We start from the raw sequence: 18,097 nt of genomic DNA on the forward strand, positions 1-18,097 counted from the left end.
CATCACGCTGTAACAGACTGAAAAGCGCGAATCGTCTTTTATTAACACAAAATCAGCAAAAACAGCCCCAGAGTGGCGTCATCCGCATGGAACTTCCCCTTTATAGTGCCGTCGTACGTGTTGTACGTCACCGCGCTTTGCTAGAGCATTTTTTTTTTCATGATCGTGTGTAGGTAAGGCCGTTTTAATGACACGTACGACGGCGCTATAAAGAGGAAGTTCCATTCGGATGACGCCACCCTTGGGGCTGCTTTAGCTGATTCCGTGTTAGTAAAAGATTATTCGCGCTTTTCAGTCTGTTACAGCGTGATGGAGAGTGGATACCCTGCGCTGCCAATTATACGTAGATGCTAGCTGCTAACACGGCTCATTTAAAAAAGCAAAAAAAAACAAATTTATATATTTATAAAATACGTTTTTTATTCACAGCTAACAAACTTACATTTGGCTGGAAATATAAGAGCTCTTGCATGCCTTTTAACCACTTAAAGCGGTTGTATACCTGCATTTTTTTTTTTTTTTTTACACCTTGTAAGGCAAAAGCCATAATGAGCTAGTATGCACCGCATATTAGCTCATTATGAAATATTTACCTTCATACCCATTTGGTTATCACAGCGTTGTGTTCTGTTGAACTTCGTATCCACATCTGATATCACAGCAGGTGCATCAGATCACGTGCCAATCTGGCACATTCTCTTATTCCTCGCACCAGAGGGACCCATATAAGACTTATGATTTTTGCACAATATTTATTATTGTTATATGTGTTTTAATTTTTATCACTACACATAGTATGGTATTTTGATTTTCACTTTGTCAATTTTAGCGCTACACATATGTATCCCTTTGTTACAGCGTGATGAATGTGCTATCTCCATTACGAACGGTAGTTTTACCAGAACGAGCGCTCCCGTCTCATAACTTGCTTCTGAGCATGCGCGGGTTTTTCACGTCGTTAAAGCCCACACACAACCAGTTTTTACAACCTTAAAAAAGACAACGTTAAAAACGTTGTGGAAAAAATAGAGCATGTTCGCATGCTTCACATGACCGCGCAATTGTCAGTTAACCACTTAAGGACCAGCGCACACACATATACGTCAACAGAATAGCACGGACAGGCAAATGGCCGTACAGGTGGCGGCAGCGGCGCACTAGCGACCCTGTCATGAGCTCCTTGACCTGACTTGATGTCCGCCGGTGTCCCGCAATCGTGTCACGGAGCTGAAGAACGGGGAGATGTCAGTGTAAACACGTCTGTTCCCTGTCATCGGGAACAGCGATCAGTGACGTGTCGCTTGTAGCCACGCCGCCTAACAGTTAGAATCACTCCCTAGGACACACTTAACCCCTTTAGTGCCCCCTACAAGTTAACCCCTTCCCTGCCAGTGTAATTTTTACAGTTATCAGAGCATTTTTATAGCACTGATCGCTGTAAAAATGATAATGGTGTCAAAAGTGTCTGTTGTGTTCGCCATAATGTCGCAGTCACGATAAAAATCGCTGATCACCGCCATTACTAGTAAAAAAAATATTAATAAAACTATCCCCTATTTTATAGACGCTATAACTTTTGCGCAAACCAATCAATAAACGTTTATTGCGATTTTTTACCAAAAATATGTAAAAGAATACGTATCGGCCTAAACTGAGGAAAGAAATCGTGTTTTTTTTATATATTTTTGGGGATATTTATTATAGCAAAAAGTAAAAAATATAGATTTTTTTCGAAATTTTCGCTCTAATTTTGTTTATAGCGCAAAAAATTAAAACCTCAGAGGTGATCAAATACCACCAAAAGAAATCTCTATTTGTGGAGAAAAAAGGACGTCAATTTTGTTTGAGAGCCACGTCTCATGGCAGCGCAATTGTCAGTTAAAGCGACGCAGTGCCGAATCGCAAAAAGTGGCCTGGTCTTTGGCCAGCCAAATGGTCGGGGGCTTAAGTGGTTAAAGCAACGCAGTGCTGTATCGCAAAAAAAAATGGCCTGGCCAGGAAGTGGGTAAATCCTTCCGAGGCTGAAGTGGTTTATTAATTATTATTATTTTATTTTCATTTTTTTGCCTTCAGTACCACTTTAAGTGATGCCATCAGCAATCAATAGGCAATGAGCCCCAGCAGTGGCCTCTGTTGAGAAGGGAGAGCTCCCCCTGGCGGCCGTAGAGAACTAGTGACAGAGCGGAGGCGTGCGTGCACCGTCCTCTCCTGGCCGCTAGATGCCGCTGCGCGGGATGCTGTGGCTGGCTGCGGGCGCCCGTCCTCCCCTCTCTGTGTCTGAGTCGTGATGGCGGAGGACAGCGAGTCTGCGGCCAGTCAGCAGAGCCTGGAGCTGGACGACCAGGACACCTGCGGCATCGACGGCGACAACGAGGACGAGGCCGATCATGCCAAAGGGTGAGAGAGGGTGGAGGAGGGGGGAGGGGATGCAGATACAGCATGGTGCTGGGCACACATCACCCATACACAGTATGGAGGAGCTGGGCTGCCAGAATCAGCATGTCTATAGGAAGGCCCTGGGGCCCTCACTGACCTGTCACTATGGGGGTGCTGCCTTGGCCCCCTCCCCCAAGGTCGGTGTAAGAGGTGCCCACCGTGTTCGCCGCGGGGCCTGGTGCCATACATTGGCGCTGCCCCTGTATCCGGCCCCTCGTTCAGATTTGGGGGCCCCTGGTACGCTCTTTTGTGGGGCCTCATAACATTTTGTCGCTGTACGTGGCGTACATAAAGAACGCAGAGTCTGGGGCGTTGTGGCGAGCACCGATGTGTTCTGCGTGATGGCGCTACACGGCGATCAGTCATAACATTGTGACCGATGACATAAAGAGAATAACATTGATTACCGTGTGACTATGGCACCTGACAAGCAGGTGGGATATAGAAGAATATAGAAAAATGTCATACTTCCCTTTATGCAGTTGGTTTTACACAGAGTGGCCCCGATCCTCCTTTTTTCTGGGGTCCCTCAGTGGCGCTCCTCCTCTTTTCAAGTGCCCCGTCGGAGAGCCGCTTTCCCCTGGGGCACTCATGCGGACGTGCTGCTGCGTCCATTGACTCAGACAGCAAGACTTGGCTCCGCCCCCGCGTCATTGGATTTGATTGACGGCAGCGGGAGCCAATGGCTGCACTGCTATCAATCTTTCCAATCAGGTCCAAAGACACCCGGCTGGAGCTGCTGTGCTGGTCCCCGTTGCTGGAAAGATCGGGTTCAGGTAGGTAAAAGGGGAGGGAGGGGGGTTCACATTAAAGCGGAGTTCCACCCAAAAATGGAACTTCCGCTTTTTAAAATCCCCCCCCCCCTTTGGTGTCACATTTGGCACCTTTCAGGGAGGAGGGGGAGCAAATACCTGTGTAATACAGGTATTTGCTCCCATTTCCAGGCATAGATCACTGCAGTGACCTACGCCACGTCTGACGCCTACTCAGTTCCCCCGCTGTCTTCTGGGAGACACACAGGTCCCAGAAGACAGCAGGTACCAGTGCGACTCATGCATGCGCAGTAGGGAACCAGGAAGTGAAGCCTCAAGGCTTCAATTCCTGGTCCCCTTACCGAAGATGGTGGCGGCAGCACCCGAGAGCCGAGGGACAGATCGGCTTCGGGTGCCGATATCGTGGGTGCCCAGGACAGGTAAGTGTCCATATGCTAAAAGTCAGCAGCTGCAGTATTTGTAGCTGCTGACTTAATATTCTTTAGTGCATAGAATGTATTAAGGTTTAAAAACCACGTTGGTTTACAACCCCTTTAAAATTAGCTTGGGCATCCCATTCAGAATGAAAAGGCCATGGGAATTCAGCAACTATGCCAAAGGTGCCAGCACGAGTTAAAGCGTAACTCCGCCCAAAAGGGGAAACTCCGCTTGTCTGCCTCCTTCCCTCCGGTGCCACATTTGGCACCTTTTATGGGGGAGTGACTACCTGGATATGACAGGTACCCGTTTCCACTACCGGCTCAGTTCACCGTGGAAGTGAGCAGAAAGTTTAGCCCCCCCCCTCCCGGCAGCCGTCCCATTCTCAGAGCGCAATGTGATTTGCGCATGACAAGATGGCAGCGGCAGCAGCCGAGAGCTGATTAAAGAATCAACTCGGGTGAGGACACCGCTGGATCCCAGGACAGGTAAGTGACCCACGAGTAAAAGTCAGCAGCTGCGGTATTTGTTACTGCTGACTTATCATTTTTGGAGGGGGGAGGGAACGCCTCTTAAAGCGGAGGTTCACCCAAAAAAAAAAAAAAAAAATTACATTCAGCCGAGTTGTCGTAATGACAATCGGCTGTTTTTTTATTTTTTTCGTACATACCGTATTTTCACCGCCGCTTCCGGGTATAATCTGCGGAAGTGGGCGGTCCTATTTGATTGACAGCCTTCCAACCGTCGCATACAGCGTGTCACGAGTTGCCGAAAGAAGCCGAACGTCGGTGCGCAGGCGCCGTATAGAGTCGCACCGACGTTCGGCTTCTTTCGGCAACTCGTGATGCGCTGTATGCGACGGTCGGAAGCCTGTCAATCAGATAGGAACGCCCAGTCCCGCAGAAGACATACCCGGAAGCGGCGGTAAAATACGGTATGTACAGAAAAAAAAACAAAAAAAAACAGGCGATTGTCATTAGGACAACTCGGCTGAATGTAATGTTAACATTTATTTTTGGGTGAACACCCGCTTTAAGTCCAATTGTCTCTTAGGCTGCATTCACATCTCAGCGTTTTCAATGGCGGGCAGATTTGCCACTATTTCAAAGTGCAGAGGTGTGAATCACTAAAACAAAAGAAAGCACATTTGAATCGCACCTAATATCGCAGTGCAGTTCTGCCGGGATTGTTGCACAATTTATCATGCTGCGATCGCGGCAACCAGCATTGTGTGAAGCATGTCGCCCAAAAGTAGCTCTTGAATGGAGACAAGCTTCGCGCGATGCGGGTTCCCGTGATTGCAGCAAGATTTATCGCGCCAAAACCGCTTGGTGATTTTTGGATGCCATTCAAATGAACGGCATCTCAAATGTGCGGTCTGCTATTTTTTTCATTTACACCTCGGCAATTTGAAATCACGGGCAGAATCGTGGCAAACCTGCCCACGATTCAAAACACTGAGATGGGAATGCAGCCTAAGTAATAGAGACAATTGAACTTAAAGCGGGGGTTCACCCTATAAAAAAATTCTAACACTGCATCCAGCCCAGTTGTGCATATAAAGTGACACTGACCTTTTTTTTTTCTTTTCCGTAGATAGCGTTTAGCCGTGAAATTCACCGCGGCTTCCGGGTAGGGAATCCCGCGGGAGTGGGCGTTCCTATTGACATGCCAATTGATTGACATGCTAAACGACGGCGCACACAGCGCGTCACGATTTCCTGAAGGAAGCTCGGGTCGGCTCGGCTCTATTCGGCGCCTGCGCACCGGCAACGAAAAGAGAAGAGCCGACCCGAGCTTCCTTCGGGAAGTCGTGACACTCCCACGGGATTCCCTACCCGGAAGCCGCAGTGAATTCCACGGCTAAACGCTATCTACGAAAAAAAATAAAAAAAAAGGTCAGTGTCATTTTATATGCAAAACTGGGCTGGATGCAGTGTTAGAATTTTTTATAGGGTGAACCTCCACTTTAAAGAGGAGTCCCCTGTAAAAATTAAAATTCAGCAGCTACAAATATTGTGCTCTGAATGGGTGGGGTGCAACTTCCGTCTCACTTCCTCGTGGCGAACTGAGCCGGAAGTGGGAGCTGGTACCTGTCAACCCCCCTATCCAAAAGGTGGCAAATGTGGCAGCGGGGGAGGCAGACAAGAGGATCATATGTGACAGGTTTATAACACTCTGGCTGTGAGGGGAGAGAAGCACACACAGCAGCAGCTATGTTCCCCTCTCGTCTGCTGCCTATTCAGAGAAGCCTTTGTATTTTGTGACAGAGTTCACATAATACAAAGGCTTCTGTAAATGGGCAGAAGGGGCGAAGTGCGGGCATAGCAGTTCCAACTCTGCTCTTGGAGGAGCCGACCCCACAGTGAGCAGCGTGGGAGCTTCTGAAGTTATCTTTGTGGAGCACAATAAACCTTTTACATGCGAATAATAGAGGTGAGGCTACGAGGCGGCGGCCACCTTGTTAGGCTGGCCATAGACGGTGCAAATTTCTGGTTGCAGGAAATTCATATGATTCCCCCATCAACACAGTGTTGACAGGGGAACCCCTACCGATTATCTGCTTCCGGCAGACATGGGAAGCCTTATCCGCCAGGAGAAGACCGTGACTATTGCTGCTATAGAAGCCGCTAGCGAAAGTCGCAAGTGAATCCGGCAGGCTGGTTGTACAGATTAACTTGGTACATTCAGCCTGCCCATACACGGTTCCTGCTGATCCAAGATTCAAACCATCTATGGCTGTCCTCGGGCATAACTGGTGGTATGAATACAGTTTTTACTAAGTAGCTGAATTCCTGGAGTTCAGCATTGGTGACATCAAACCCATCAATGCTCGCCTCCCCTCCACCTCTAGTGATGTGACATCTGCGGCAGCGTCTCCAGGTCTTCAACCATCTTAATGGGCCGATGTTGGGATGGGGTAACTGTGGCTTGTGTACAGTCTTGTAGGTAGAACGATAAACACTGACTCAATTTCCCCATCCACACACCTGATGAGGGAATCCTCCTTGCTGAGCTTATTGTATTGTGACTGAGGAGACTTCCGTGCTGTCAAAATAGACTGATCAGTGCTACCGGCTATATCCTGCAGTGCCGATCAAGACAGGGTGGCTGTACAGAAGACAATCAGTAGACTGACTTCTGTACAACTGGCCTTGCATGGATCGAAATTTTGCTGGTCCCTGCTGAACCTGCCTAATTTTAATCCGTGTATGGCCGTCTCCACCCAAAAGGGGACGTTACGCTTTAAGTCCCCCTCCCCCTTCTCTGCCACATTTGGCAGAGAACAGGTACCGAGTTTTGACAGTCCCCTACTTCTGCTCAGATTGCCTAGGCCAGGGGTCTCCAAACTATGGCCCTCCAGTAGTTCAGGAACTACAATTCCCACAATGCTTGGTCATGTCTGTGAATGTCAGAGTTTTACAATGAATCATGGGACGTGTAGTTCCGCAACAGCTGGAGGACCGTAGTTTGGAGATCCCTGGCCTAGGCGATCCGGCCAGAAGTCCCCGCAGTCTTCTGGGACAGGTCACAGGTCCCTGCGGGACCATTCACAGAGTGTAGCACATATGCAGTGGACAGCTAGCTATGGCTGTTAGGGGCATTATACCCCTGCATGTTAGCCTGTGTGTCTGTGCCCACAGGCATTTAGAGGCAGAAAACAAATCCAACAACCGGAACGTTTTTGGCAGAACAAATGTTCCCGACACCTGTTAATGCGTCTAAGTGCATGGCACATTTAGCACTTGAGCAGAAATTCATTTCAATGGCTGGGATAGATTATTATTCTGGCCAGTGAAATGAATTAACGCTCAAGCGTTTGACGTGCCTAAATGCATTACATGTGTTAGCAAACGTCAATTGTTGTCTCTGCCAAAATGCCGCTGCCAGGAGGATAGGCGTCTAGGAGAGCGAGCAAAACGTCCTGTGTGCCTAAGGCCTTAGAAAAGAAAATCGCCCTGACAGTGACCCCCCGACTCCCTGTACTGCCAGAATGAAATGCCCGTTGCGTGTAACGGGGTGCTGGGATAAAGGGAGAAATACTAAAGCTGGTTGAAATTCGGTTGGTTTAGCAGGGACTGTCTGATCAGTGTGTTACCATTAGAGGTGCGCCGAAATCGAAAATGCGGGATGCACTCCGAAACTGAAAATCAGTTTGTAAAAAATATATATATATATTCTTATATAGAATTGTATTCTATTTGACTTTTAATATCATGAATGAATATGAGTTGATTGTCGTCCATTATCGCCACCTTTTAGCGCAAGAAAAGTTCAAGAAAAATTTAAATTCTATGTATGTCTTCACACAGGTCTGTTGCGCTTCCATTGTGGTGTTAAAAATCCTGCTTGCTGCATTTTTGGTCAGTTAAAGTGGAGTTCCAAACGTTTTTGTGTTTATTAAAAGTCAGCCGCTACAAAAAGTGTAGCTCCTGACTTTTATTATACACACACCCACCTATCCCAGGATCCAGCGATGTGGCCGCCCGAACCCTCGCTTTTCTCCCTCTCTTCTGCCCGGAGCTGGCATTACAAGTGTGGGCACCCAGCTGTGAGTTTGCGGCTCTACAGCCGGGTGCATGCTGCGCATGTGCAAGTCGCGCTGCGCCTCAATGGCTGGGTAATCTTCTAGGACAGGGGTGTCAAACTCAATTTCATTGTGGGCCGCATCAGCATTATGATTGCCCTCAAAAGGGCCGGTTTTATCTGTAAGATTAGATGTCCAGCACATCCCCTCCCCTTTACATTAGATGTTAAAGGTACAATTGTTTTTTTCCTAAATAGCTTCCTTTACCTTGGTGCAGTCCTCCTTCACTTACCTCATCCTTCTCGGCCTTTTGGCTAAGATAAAGTGTAGTATCTGTTCTTATCAGTTGCCAAAGGATGGGCTGAAGCACCTCCTACATGGGGAGGGTGGATGCAAATCCAATGGCGTCATTGCACCTGGAAGGACGGTTTCGGTAGGGATTCATGGATTACTACGCCCTGACCGAGTCGGGGGTAGGCCATGGTCGAGTCTGAGCCGTCTGGAAGGGTGCTTTTGGTGAGGATGGGTGGCTGCATTTGGTCTGGTCTTTTTGCCGAGTCTTATTCTGGCTGGTGTCGGTGTAAGAGCTGTCCCGGTCGGCGATTTGGTTGGAGGAGCTGGCGTAGCCCTGTAATTTGAGACGGGGTGAGGCCATGCAAATCTGCCAGATTGAGGGGGTTCTAGAAGGGCTAGTACCGGGAGGCTGTAAGATAGACGGCTCTCCCTGAGAAAACCTGGAAGGGCTCTCTCTCGGCATGGAGGGCTGCACTGATCCTGTCGGGGGGGGGGTTGGATATGAACTTGAAAGCCTATGGTGCATGTGCCCCTGGATACTCTGGTTTCTCTTCAGAACGAAGGAAATCTTCTCGGCCCTTTGGCCAAGATCAATTGTAGTACCGGTTCTTATCAGTTGCCAGTAGGTGGTGCTATGCTGACCGTCCTTAGTACCCGGCGAGGGGGAAAGGGATGGCGGTCGGTAGACGCTAAGCCTGCTGGCATGGAGGTGGAAGCCTTCTGATTTGGACAGAGAGGCTGGAGGGCTGGGTCCCTGGCCTGGATTTTGGTGGTGCCTGCCCCAGTCAGTTGTTCGGGAGAGAACTCTTGCTCCTCTTTTCGTTGGGAGGAGCGGGTAGTATCTCCTGAATGTGATTAGGTGGGAGGAATGGGGGTTGTGGATAGTAGCCTGCTTAGGTGGGCTCTCCCCGACCTCTTCTCCTACCATCCTGGCTGGGAAGGGTGCTGCTGGTCTGGACCGTGGGTTAGGGACCGTTGAAAAGCCTGTGGAGATGGTGCCCCTGGAGTGGCAGTCCAGGGGTGCCATACATTGCACGAGTGTGTGAGGGGCACTCATCGTTTGGCACCATGGTCACGATCTCCACAAACACACTTTTTAACACCTGCCTCTAGGGCCGAGCCTTTTTGACCACTTTCCACTCACTCTCCCGCCTTCCTTTTCCCCCCACTTTCTTTTTTTATTTTACCCCCGTGTTTGTCACTTTTTTTTTTTTATCTTTTTTTGTTGGTGCACTGCACTTTATGTGTGGCGAGTAGGGTGCTGGTCCTCGGGCCTGCTCTGAAAGTCTTGGGAGTTGGCAGACATGGCCTTCTGGCTCAGTTCGCCTGCTCTCATGGGGTCTCCCTCCGGGGCGCGCCCCACAGAGGAGAGTTCTGTTTCAGAAGTCCCTCCGAGGATGTTGGGTCCATGTGGCTTCGGCTGCATGGACCACAGTTTACTCTTTTCCCTGCCAGGAGCCTAACGCCCCGGGGGATCAGAGCTGGGCCCTTTTTGGAGGGCCACTTGACGATGCACCCGTCAGTTTTTTTTTTTTTTTTTGTTGCACCTCTTTATGTGTATGCACATTTTTTCCTGCACCGGGTGAAGTTTTTGGGTTGTGTTATGCACGCCACAGGCTTTTCAATAGAGCATGTGCCCCTGGAGTGGCAGTCCAGGTGTACCAGAGAATCACTGTGAGTGAGGGTCACATTGATTTAATGGTACCACGGTCACTTCACCAGATAACGCTTTTTTTTAGCACCTGCCTCCTGGGCCGGGCCTTTTGGCTGGGACCGGAGGAATTTTTTTTATTCCTGGCCATTGTATTGCACAATGGCCACCTTTCACTCTCCTCTTTACTATCCCTTTCCCCACTTTATTTTAATTATTCCTAGTGTCACGTTTTTGTATTTTTATGTTTGTTCTTGGTTTACACTGTGTGACTGGTTGGGTGTAGGTCCTCGGGCCTGCCCTGAAAGTCTTGGGAGGGAGTGGACATGGCCTTCTGGCTTAGTTCGGGGGAGCACCACCTAGTACTTGGTTGGGTCTGTTTCGGCAGACCCTCCAGAGAATGGGGTCCGTCTGGTTTCGGCCAGATGGACCAAAGTGTAAGTAGCCTTTTCCCTGTCAGGAGCCTAATGCCCCGGGGGATTCAGGGCAAGGCCCTTTGATTTCAGAGGGCTTGTGTACACCCGTTGCTCGTTTTTGTGTCACCTCTTTATGTTGTGCACATTTTTTTTTTCACCGGGTGGAGTTTTTTGAGTGTGTTTCACACGCCATGGGCTTTCTGGAAAAAAAAAAAAAACGCTGTTTTACTAACCTTGCAGCTTATTATTCTAAATAGGAAAATTTTATTTTGTTTGCAAATATTAACGATTCTAACTACCAGTAAGAATAAGTCCTTACATTTTAAAAAGCACCTGTAATTTTCAGCTTTCGGTGCTCTCACAATTTGACAATTACTTAGTCATACAACACTGTACCCAAATGAAATTTTCGTCCTTTTTTTCACACAAATCAAGCTTTCTTTTGGTGGTATTTAATCACCGTTGGGTTTTTTATTTTTTGTGCTATAAGAGAAAAAAGACTGAAAATTCTGTTAAAAAAATGAATTTTTCTTTGTTTCTGTTATAAAATTTAGCAAATTTTAGTATTTTTTTCTTCATTCTTTTGCATAATGTGAAAGATGAAGTTACGCTGAGTAAATAGAGATACCCAACATGTCACCCTTCAAAATTGCACATGCTCGTGGAATGGCGCCAAACTTCGCTACTTAAAAATCCCCATAGGCGACGTTGCAGGGTATTGCGGGGTATTGTGGGGTATTGCAGAGTATTGCACAGTTTGGTTATGTTGCAGAGTATTGTTATGGGGCAGGGATGGCTGAGCAGGGATGGATGGCTGGACCTGTGACTGCATTTGTCACAGATCCAGCCCACAGCACTGCTGCTGCCTCCGCTCTCTCCCCTCCTCTATCAGCGGTGATGCGCCGGGCACGGACATCCCCGTGTGCCCGCGATTCTGGGAGGACATCCATGGACGTCCTCCCAGAGTTAAGGAACCGCCTTGTAGACGTCTTTCGTCTATAGGGCAGTGATTAAGTGGTTAAAGATTATGATTTAAATCAAATCCTCCCTGCCATAAGCACAATAAAATCGCAGCAAAATTGTGTGTTTTCGGCACCATTATCAGCATCTTTTTCTCTTATCGGCAAAATGACAATAACACCTTTTTCACCTGATATGTTTTGGCGCATCGCTAGTTACCATCCCTGCTTGACAAATGTCAGTCATTTGGTCTTCTGACAATGATGTTAAAAGATCTTTTGACAATCGGCGGTGGTAGCCAATCGGTGTATTGTGAGAGTGGTGGTTCTGTTGTCAGAATACAATATCCTGGGAGAGGGGGAATCCTCCATCCACCTTATTTTGTCTGCTGGCTAAACAATAAAGAAAAAACGCCCCACAGTGTCTGGTCAGCTTTACCTCATCCCTTAAAGTTTTTAGCTGGCCATACATGGATGGGAAATCGTTTGAAAGCATTCGATAAACCCGATCGTTCGACTTTAGAAAAAGTGGGCGCATTTTGATTTGATCATGTCGACGTTTTGTGTGCGCAACAATTTTCAGAATATGAGTAGAGAAATCGATTGTAAATAGTTTGGAAAATGTACAGCACATGTGCAATGATCGTCAAATAATTGACCATGAATGTCATTAACGATCAATATGTAGAAAACCATTAGATACAATGATGGCGTTAACATGATTAGCGATTTTTTTTTTTTTTTTTTTTTTTTTTTTTTTTATATCCATGCATGGCCAGTTTTACAACAGTAAAATCAGTCTGTATATGTAGTAAAGCATGCTTGTTATACTCACTGTAGAACCTAAGGGGTTAATCCTCTGCATTGTGTAAAAAGCCTGTTTGATCCTGTCTTCTCTGATCATCCCCTTCTTCCATCACTGGCATCTATCATATGGGCATACTGGAAAACCAGCATCCAGTTCAGTATATTCTGGTGGGGCATGCAAAGGTTTTGAGTATAGCCTCACATAGAATAATGTAATAGACCATAATCAAGTACCATCATCCAAATTGATATAGGAAAACAAAATGGGGGATGAGGGTATAGGGCAGCTGCTGAGGCTGACCGTACACATATACCCACCCCAAAGGGTTATAATGGACTATCTCAGGAAAATGCAATAAAATATCAACCACTGTTGAAGTGGAGTATAGACAGATCTTTCCTCAACAAGTTTTGCGGAATGGGACCACTTCTTCAGGAGGTGTTGCCTAGGAAGCAAATAATACAGTAAGATACATGGTAAATACCAGGGCTTGACAAATTTGCATGGAATCTAGGAGCCAGCTAAAAAAATTAGGAGCCAGGAACGCGCCCCGTCCCACCGAGCTCGTGCGCAGAAGCGAACGCATACGTGACTAGCGCCCGCATATGAAAGCAGTGTTTAAACCACACATGTGAGGTATCGCCGCGATCGGTAGAGCGAGAGCAATAATTCTAGCCCTAGACCTCATCTGTAACTCAAAACATGTAACAAAGCCGCGGCCTCAATAACCGGCCGGCAGGGGAGCGCATGGAGACACAGGATACCCCAGCAGTGCCGCGCTAGGTCGCCAATTCTAGTCGCAACGGTGACCTGGCGCCCAGGGTTTGTCAAACCCTGGTAAATACAATATGGCATTGACTGTATCTTACTGTATTATTTGCTTTATAGACCACTCCTGAAGAAGCGGTCCCATTCCGCGAAACTTGAGGAAAGATCTGTCTATACTCCACTTCAACAGTGGTTGATATTTTATTGCATTTTCCTGTTGTTTTTTCCTGTAAATTTTTATTTGTATTAAACTTATTTTTATACTAAAAACCTTGTTGTACATCAGTACCGAGATAGTCCATTATAACCCTTTGGGGTGGATATATGTGTACGGCTGACAGCAACTGCCCTTATATTCTCAACCCCTGTTTTGTTTTCCTATATCCTGGTGGGGGGCGGCAGTCGGAACACAAAGGCACAAGGGGGGGGGGGGCGGGTTAGATTGCCGCACTAACATTGCATGTGATAGTATGGCGAATTTGGGTGTTTTTTTATTTGTTCGTTGGCCCACTGGGTTAAAAAAAGAGAAAAAAAACGTAGTGTGTGTGCCCAGCCTTACTCCAGCAGCCTCCTCTGTAAGCCACTCGCACCTCTTGCTGCAAGAGTAGATTTTTTTATTTTATTTTTTTTATTCCCAGAGCTGAGCTTTAGGCTAGGTTCACACTGCTGCGAATTCAAAATCGCAAAATTTTACTGCGATTTGCGGCCGCGATTTCAGGGAATGCCAGTCTATAGAGCTGAATTCACGCATCCCACATGGATCAAACTCACACAGGACCCTTTATTCCCGCAGCTTAGATTCACACCGATGTGAACGGCACTGATGGATAACAATGTAATTTTAATGAGCGATCGCAACGGCTCAAATTTGGAGAAAAAAAATTCACAGCAGTGTGAACCCAGCCTTAAAGAGGAAGTAAACCCTGGTGGGTTTTACTTCCTTTTTTGTTTCCTGCAAAGTAAAAGCATAATTCGAATGCGTGCGGGAGCCGCCGGTCACATCACGGCCCTTTAGAAAAGGCACAATCGTGCCCTTTCTTCAGTGTGCATGCGCCAATGGCGGCAGCTTATATGGTAGATATCTCCTAAACTGTGCAGGTGTAGGAGATTATTCCAGTACCTACAGGTAAGACTTATTATAGGCTTACCTGTAGGTAAAAGTGGTGTAACCAGGTTTACAACCACTTTAAGAACATTCAGCCAATAGAGTTGGGGTTACAATGGCCGCTGTTTCCAGCACAGCCCCAATAGATAGACAAGCAAAGATTCGGCTATACTAAGCTGTCAGTTTATGTCACAGTAATGCTGAATCCTGCATGCACGATTTCCTTTTCTTTCTTTTTTCCGAGCAGAAGGTTGCAATGCAAACCACAGTGCTGACTAGAGCTGTATCGGAATGTGACATTTCATCACATTTCTGTGGAAACCGTGTGATGTGCCACAAAAGCTGCATCCACACTGTGCCTTCCAGCACATGCAACTGTACATTCAGCATGGCTCATTGGAGCAAGCGAGTCCTTAAAGGGGTTGTTAAGGCAGTGCACACAAGCACTGGCAGCCCCACTGCTAGTATAAACTATAGTATATACTGCGTGCCTTTTTGTAAAATTCATCTTCTAAATACCTTATTCCTTCTCGCCGATCAGCGGTCAAATGACCGCCTGTCACTCTCTCCCTCTGATGTATGTAGAGGGAAGAACGGACCAGGATCTCCCCCTGTATGTACTAGGGAGGGAGGGACCAGGATCTTCCTCTGATGTATGTACCAGGGAGGGAGGAAACAGGATCTTCCTCTGATGTATGTACTAGGGAGGGAGGAAACAGGATCTTCCTCTGATGTATGTACTAGGGAGGGACCAGGATCTTCCTCTGATGTATGTACTAGGGAGGGAGGGACCAGGATCTTCCTCTCATGTATGTACTAGGGAGGGACCAGGATCTTCCTCTGATGTATGTACCAGGGAGGGAGGAAACAGGATCTTCCTCTGATGTATGTACTAGGGAGGGAGGAAACAGGATCTTCCTCTCATGTATGTACTAGGGAGGGAGGGACCAGGATCTCCCCCTGTATGTACCAGGGAGGGAGGAAACAGGATCTTCCTCTGATGTATGTACTAGGGAGGGAGGAAACAGGATCTTCCTCTCATGTATGTACTAGGGAGGGAGGGACCAGGATCTTCCTCTCATGTATGTACTAGGGAGGGACCAGGATCTTCCTCTGATGTATGTACTAGGGAGGGAGGGACCAGGATCTTCCTCTGATGTATGTACTAGGGAGGGACCAGGATCTCCCTCTATTGTATGTACTAGGGAGGGACCAGGATCTCCCTCTGATGTATGTACTAGGGAGGGACCAGGATCTCCCTCTGATGTATGTACTAGGGAGGGAGGGACCAGGATCTCCCTCTGTATGTACTAGGGAGGGAGGGACCAGGATCTCCCTCTGTATGTACTAGGGAGGGAGGGACCAGGATCTCCCTCTGATGTATGTACTAGGGAGGGAGGGACCAGGATCTACCTCTGATGTATGTACTAGGGAGGGAGGGACCAGGATCTTCCTCTGATGTATGTACTAGGGAGGGAGGGACCAGGATCTTCCTCTGATGTATGTACTAGGGAGGGAGGGACCAGGATCTCCCTCTGATGTATGTACTAGGGAGGGAGGGACCAGGATCTCCCTCTGATGTATGTACTAGGGAGGGAGGGACCAGGATCTACCTCTGATGTATGTACTAGGGAGGGAGGGACCAGGATCTTCCTCTGATGTATGTACTAGGGAGGGAGGGACCAGGATCTTCCTCTGATGTATGTACTAGGGAGGGAGGGACCAGGATCTCCCTCTGATGTATGTACTAGGGAGGGAGGGACCAGGATCTCCCTCTGATGTATGTACTAGGGAGGGAGGGACCAGGATCTCCCTCTGTATGTACTAGGGAGGGAGGGACCAGGATCTCCCTCTGTATGTACTAGGGAGGGAGGGACCAGGATCTCCCTCTGTATGTACTAGGGAGGGAGGGACCAGGATCTCCCTCTGATGTATGTACTAGGGAGGGAGGGACCAGGATCTCCCTCTGATGTATGTACTAGGGAGGGATAGGGATTAGGGCTGCAACTAACGATTATTTTCATAATCGATTAGTTGGTCGATTTATTGTTTCAATTAATCGGTTAATAACGTTAAAAAAAATTGCTACAAAAACACATTACACACTTTTCTGCAGCCTCTCCATTGAAGTACCGTATTTATCGCGGTATAACGCGCTCCCGCGTATACCGCGCACCCCTGAAGTGGCCCCCAATCCTGTGGAAAAAACGTTTTTTTTTGTACTTACAGTTTTGGTGTCTTGCGCGGCGGCCTCGTCGGGTCCGGTGTCCTTCTGCGGCTTCGGGTGTCCTTCTGCGGTGGGTCCGGTGTCCTTCTGCGGCGGGTCCGGTGTCCCTTTGGCGGCGGGTCCGGTGTCCTCTTCGGCGGGTCCGGTGTCCTTTTCGGCGGGTCCGGCGTCCTTCTGCGGCGTTTTTGCGTCCTTCCCGCCACGAGTTTGAATACCGCGCCGGTATATACCGAGCGCAGTACACTCGTGAATCTTCGGGCAGACTCGGCAACTGTCGCGCTGACGTCCTGTACGTACAGGACGTCAGTGCTAGAGGCGCCGAGACTGCCCGAAGATTCACGAGTGTACTGCGCTCGGTATATGCCGGCGCAGTATTCAAACTCGTGGCGGGAAAGCGGGTATCGGCGTATATCGCGCACCCACGATTTTGCCCTGATTTTCAGGGCAAAATAGTGCGCGGTATACGCCGATAAATACGGTATATTGAACCAAAAAAAAAAATGGCACCATTTTGCATTAAAGAAAAAAGTCCTTGCCCTTTCCAAATACGCAGCAGCTGAAAGAAATCATGGCTGTGAGCGTGTCCCATAGGACTACATGTAAATGAACTGTAGTGTGTTTCTCCAAAAAGCACCAAAAAACACACAGAGGTCTGACCCCAGACCTGAGATGTTTAGTCACATAATGGGGTTAAAAAAACTAAAATTGGTACAAAAAGAGCAAATAATCGCTAATTTGCTCTTTTTGTACTATAAAGGGCCATTTTTTTTTTTAACCCCATTTCATTACTGGCCGATCGATTATAAAATGGTAATCGATTAATTTCATAATCGATTAGTTGTCGATTAATCGATTTGTTTCGGCCCTAATAGGGATCTCCCTCTGATGTCTGCTGGGCGGTCACCTGACCTCCCTCCCTAGTACATACATCAGAGGAAGAGGGTGACGTCACGTGACCGCTGATCAGGGAGAAGGAATAAGGTATTTAGAAGATGAATTTTACAAAGGCTTACAGTATATAGTACAGGTTATACTGGCCGTAGGGCTGGCAGTGCTTGTGTGCAGTAATGGTTGTACTGCTTGGAGTGGTGCTACAAGGGAGGGCTCACACACAGACTAGCCAACAGGCAGGGAGAGGAGAGCTGCCGATGACGCAGGCACATAAACTGACCACGGTGTCAGGGCTCAGCAGCCATGATTAACCAGGGTCCGTTTACAGGGGGAAGGGCAGAAAATGGCAGGATCAACTGGGTATTTCAGGTGATACAGAGGGACAAATTACACAGCACAAGCACTCTGCTGTTATTTATGCTTTAAAGGAACAGGATCCTCGTTTTTTTGTTGGGTTAAAAGAAAAGTATGTGGTTTTTTTTTAACCCATCATACTTGTCTAGGTGGATGCTGCATCTGTCCCCCGGTGTCTACACCATCAAACATCGCCGATGGCTCGATTTTCTCGGCTCCCCTAGTGGAGAGCTGCTGCCTGTCAATCAGCAGCTCTCCTCTCTGCTCCTCCATGCTCATTGGGGCGCTGAGCTGTGGAGGGGCGTGGATCGGCCATCTCAGCGGCTCGCTGTGAGGCTAAGATGGTTATCAGTCCAGGCACCTGGCGGATCCAGACTTTGTTGTCCGGATGACGAGGTGTCTGGACTGATTCCTGTGACGTCGGCAGAGATCAGACTTCAGTCCGCTCTCTGCTGAAAATGGATCACAGG

General features: G+C 47.9%; 1 protein-coding gene and 1 pseudogene across 1 annotated transcript in view; both read left to right on the forward strand.

Moving 5' to 3' along the window:
* The first annotated feature begins 2,223 nt into the window (after nt 1-2,223).
* NMT2 (N-myristoyltransferase 2) overlaps nt 2,224-18,097 on the forward strand; it is a 96,764-nt gene continuing 80,890 nt past the window's right edge. Inside the window, exon 1 of the mRNA XM_040352413.1 lies at nt 2,224-2,397. Within this exon, the coding sequence (XP_040208347.1) occupies nt 2,288-2,397 (110 nt within the window). The 5' untranslated portion in view covers nt 2,224-2,287. The remainder of the gene's footprint in view (nt 2,398-18,097) is intronic.
* LOC120942222 lies at nt 8,449-8,557 on the forward strand (annotated as a pseudogene).

Source organism: Rana temporaria, chromosome 5, assembly GCF_905171775.1.
Source record: "Rana temporaria chromosome 5, aRanTem1.1, whole genome shotgun sequence".
NCBI classification, from domain to species: domain Eukaryota; kingdom Metazoa; phylum Chordata; class Amphibia; order Anura; family Ranidae; genus Rana; species Rana temporaria.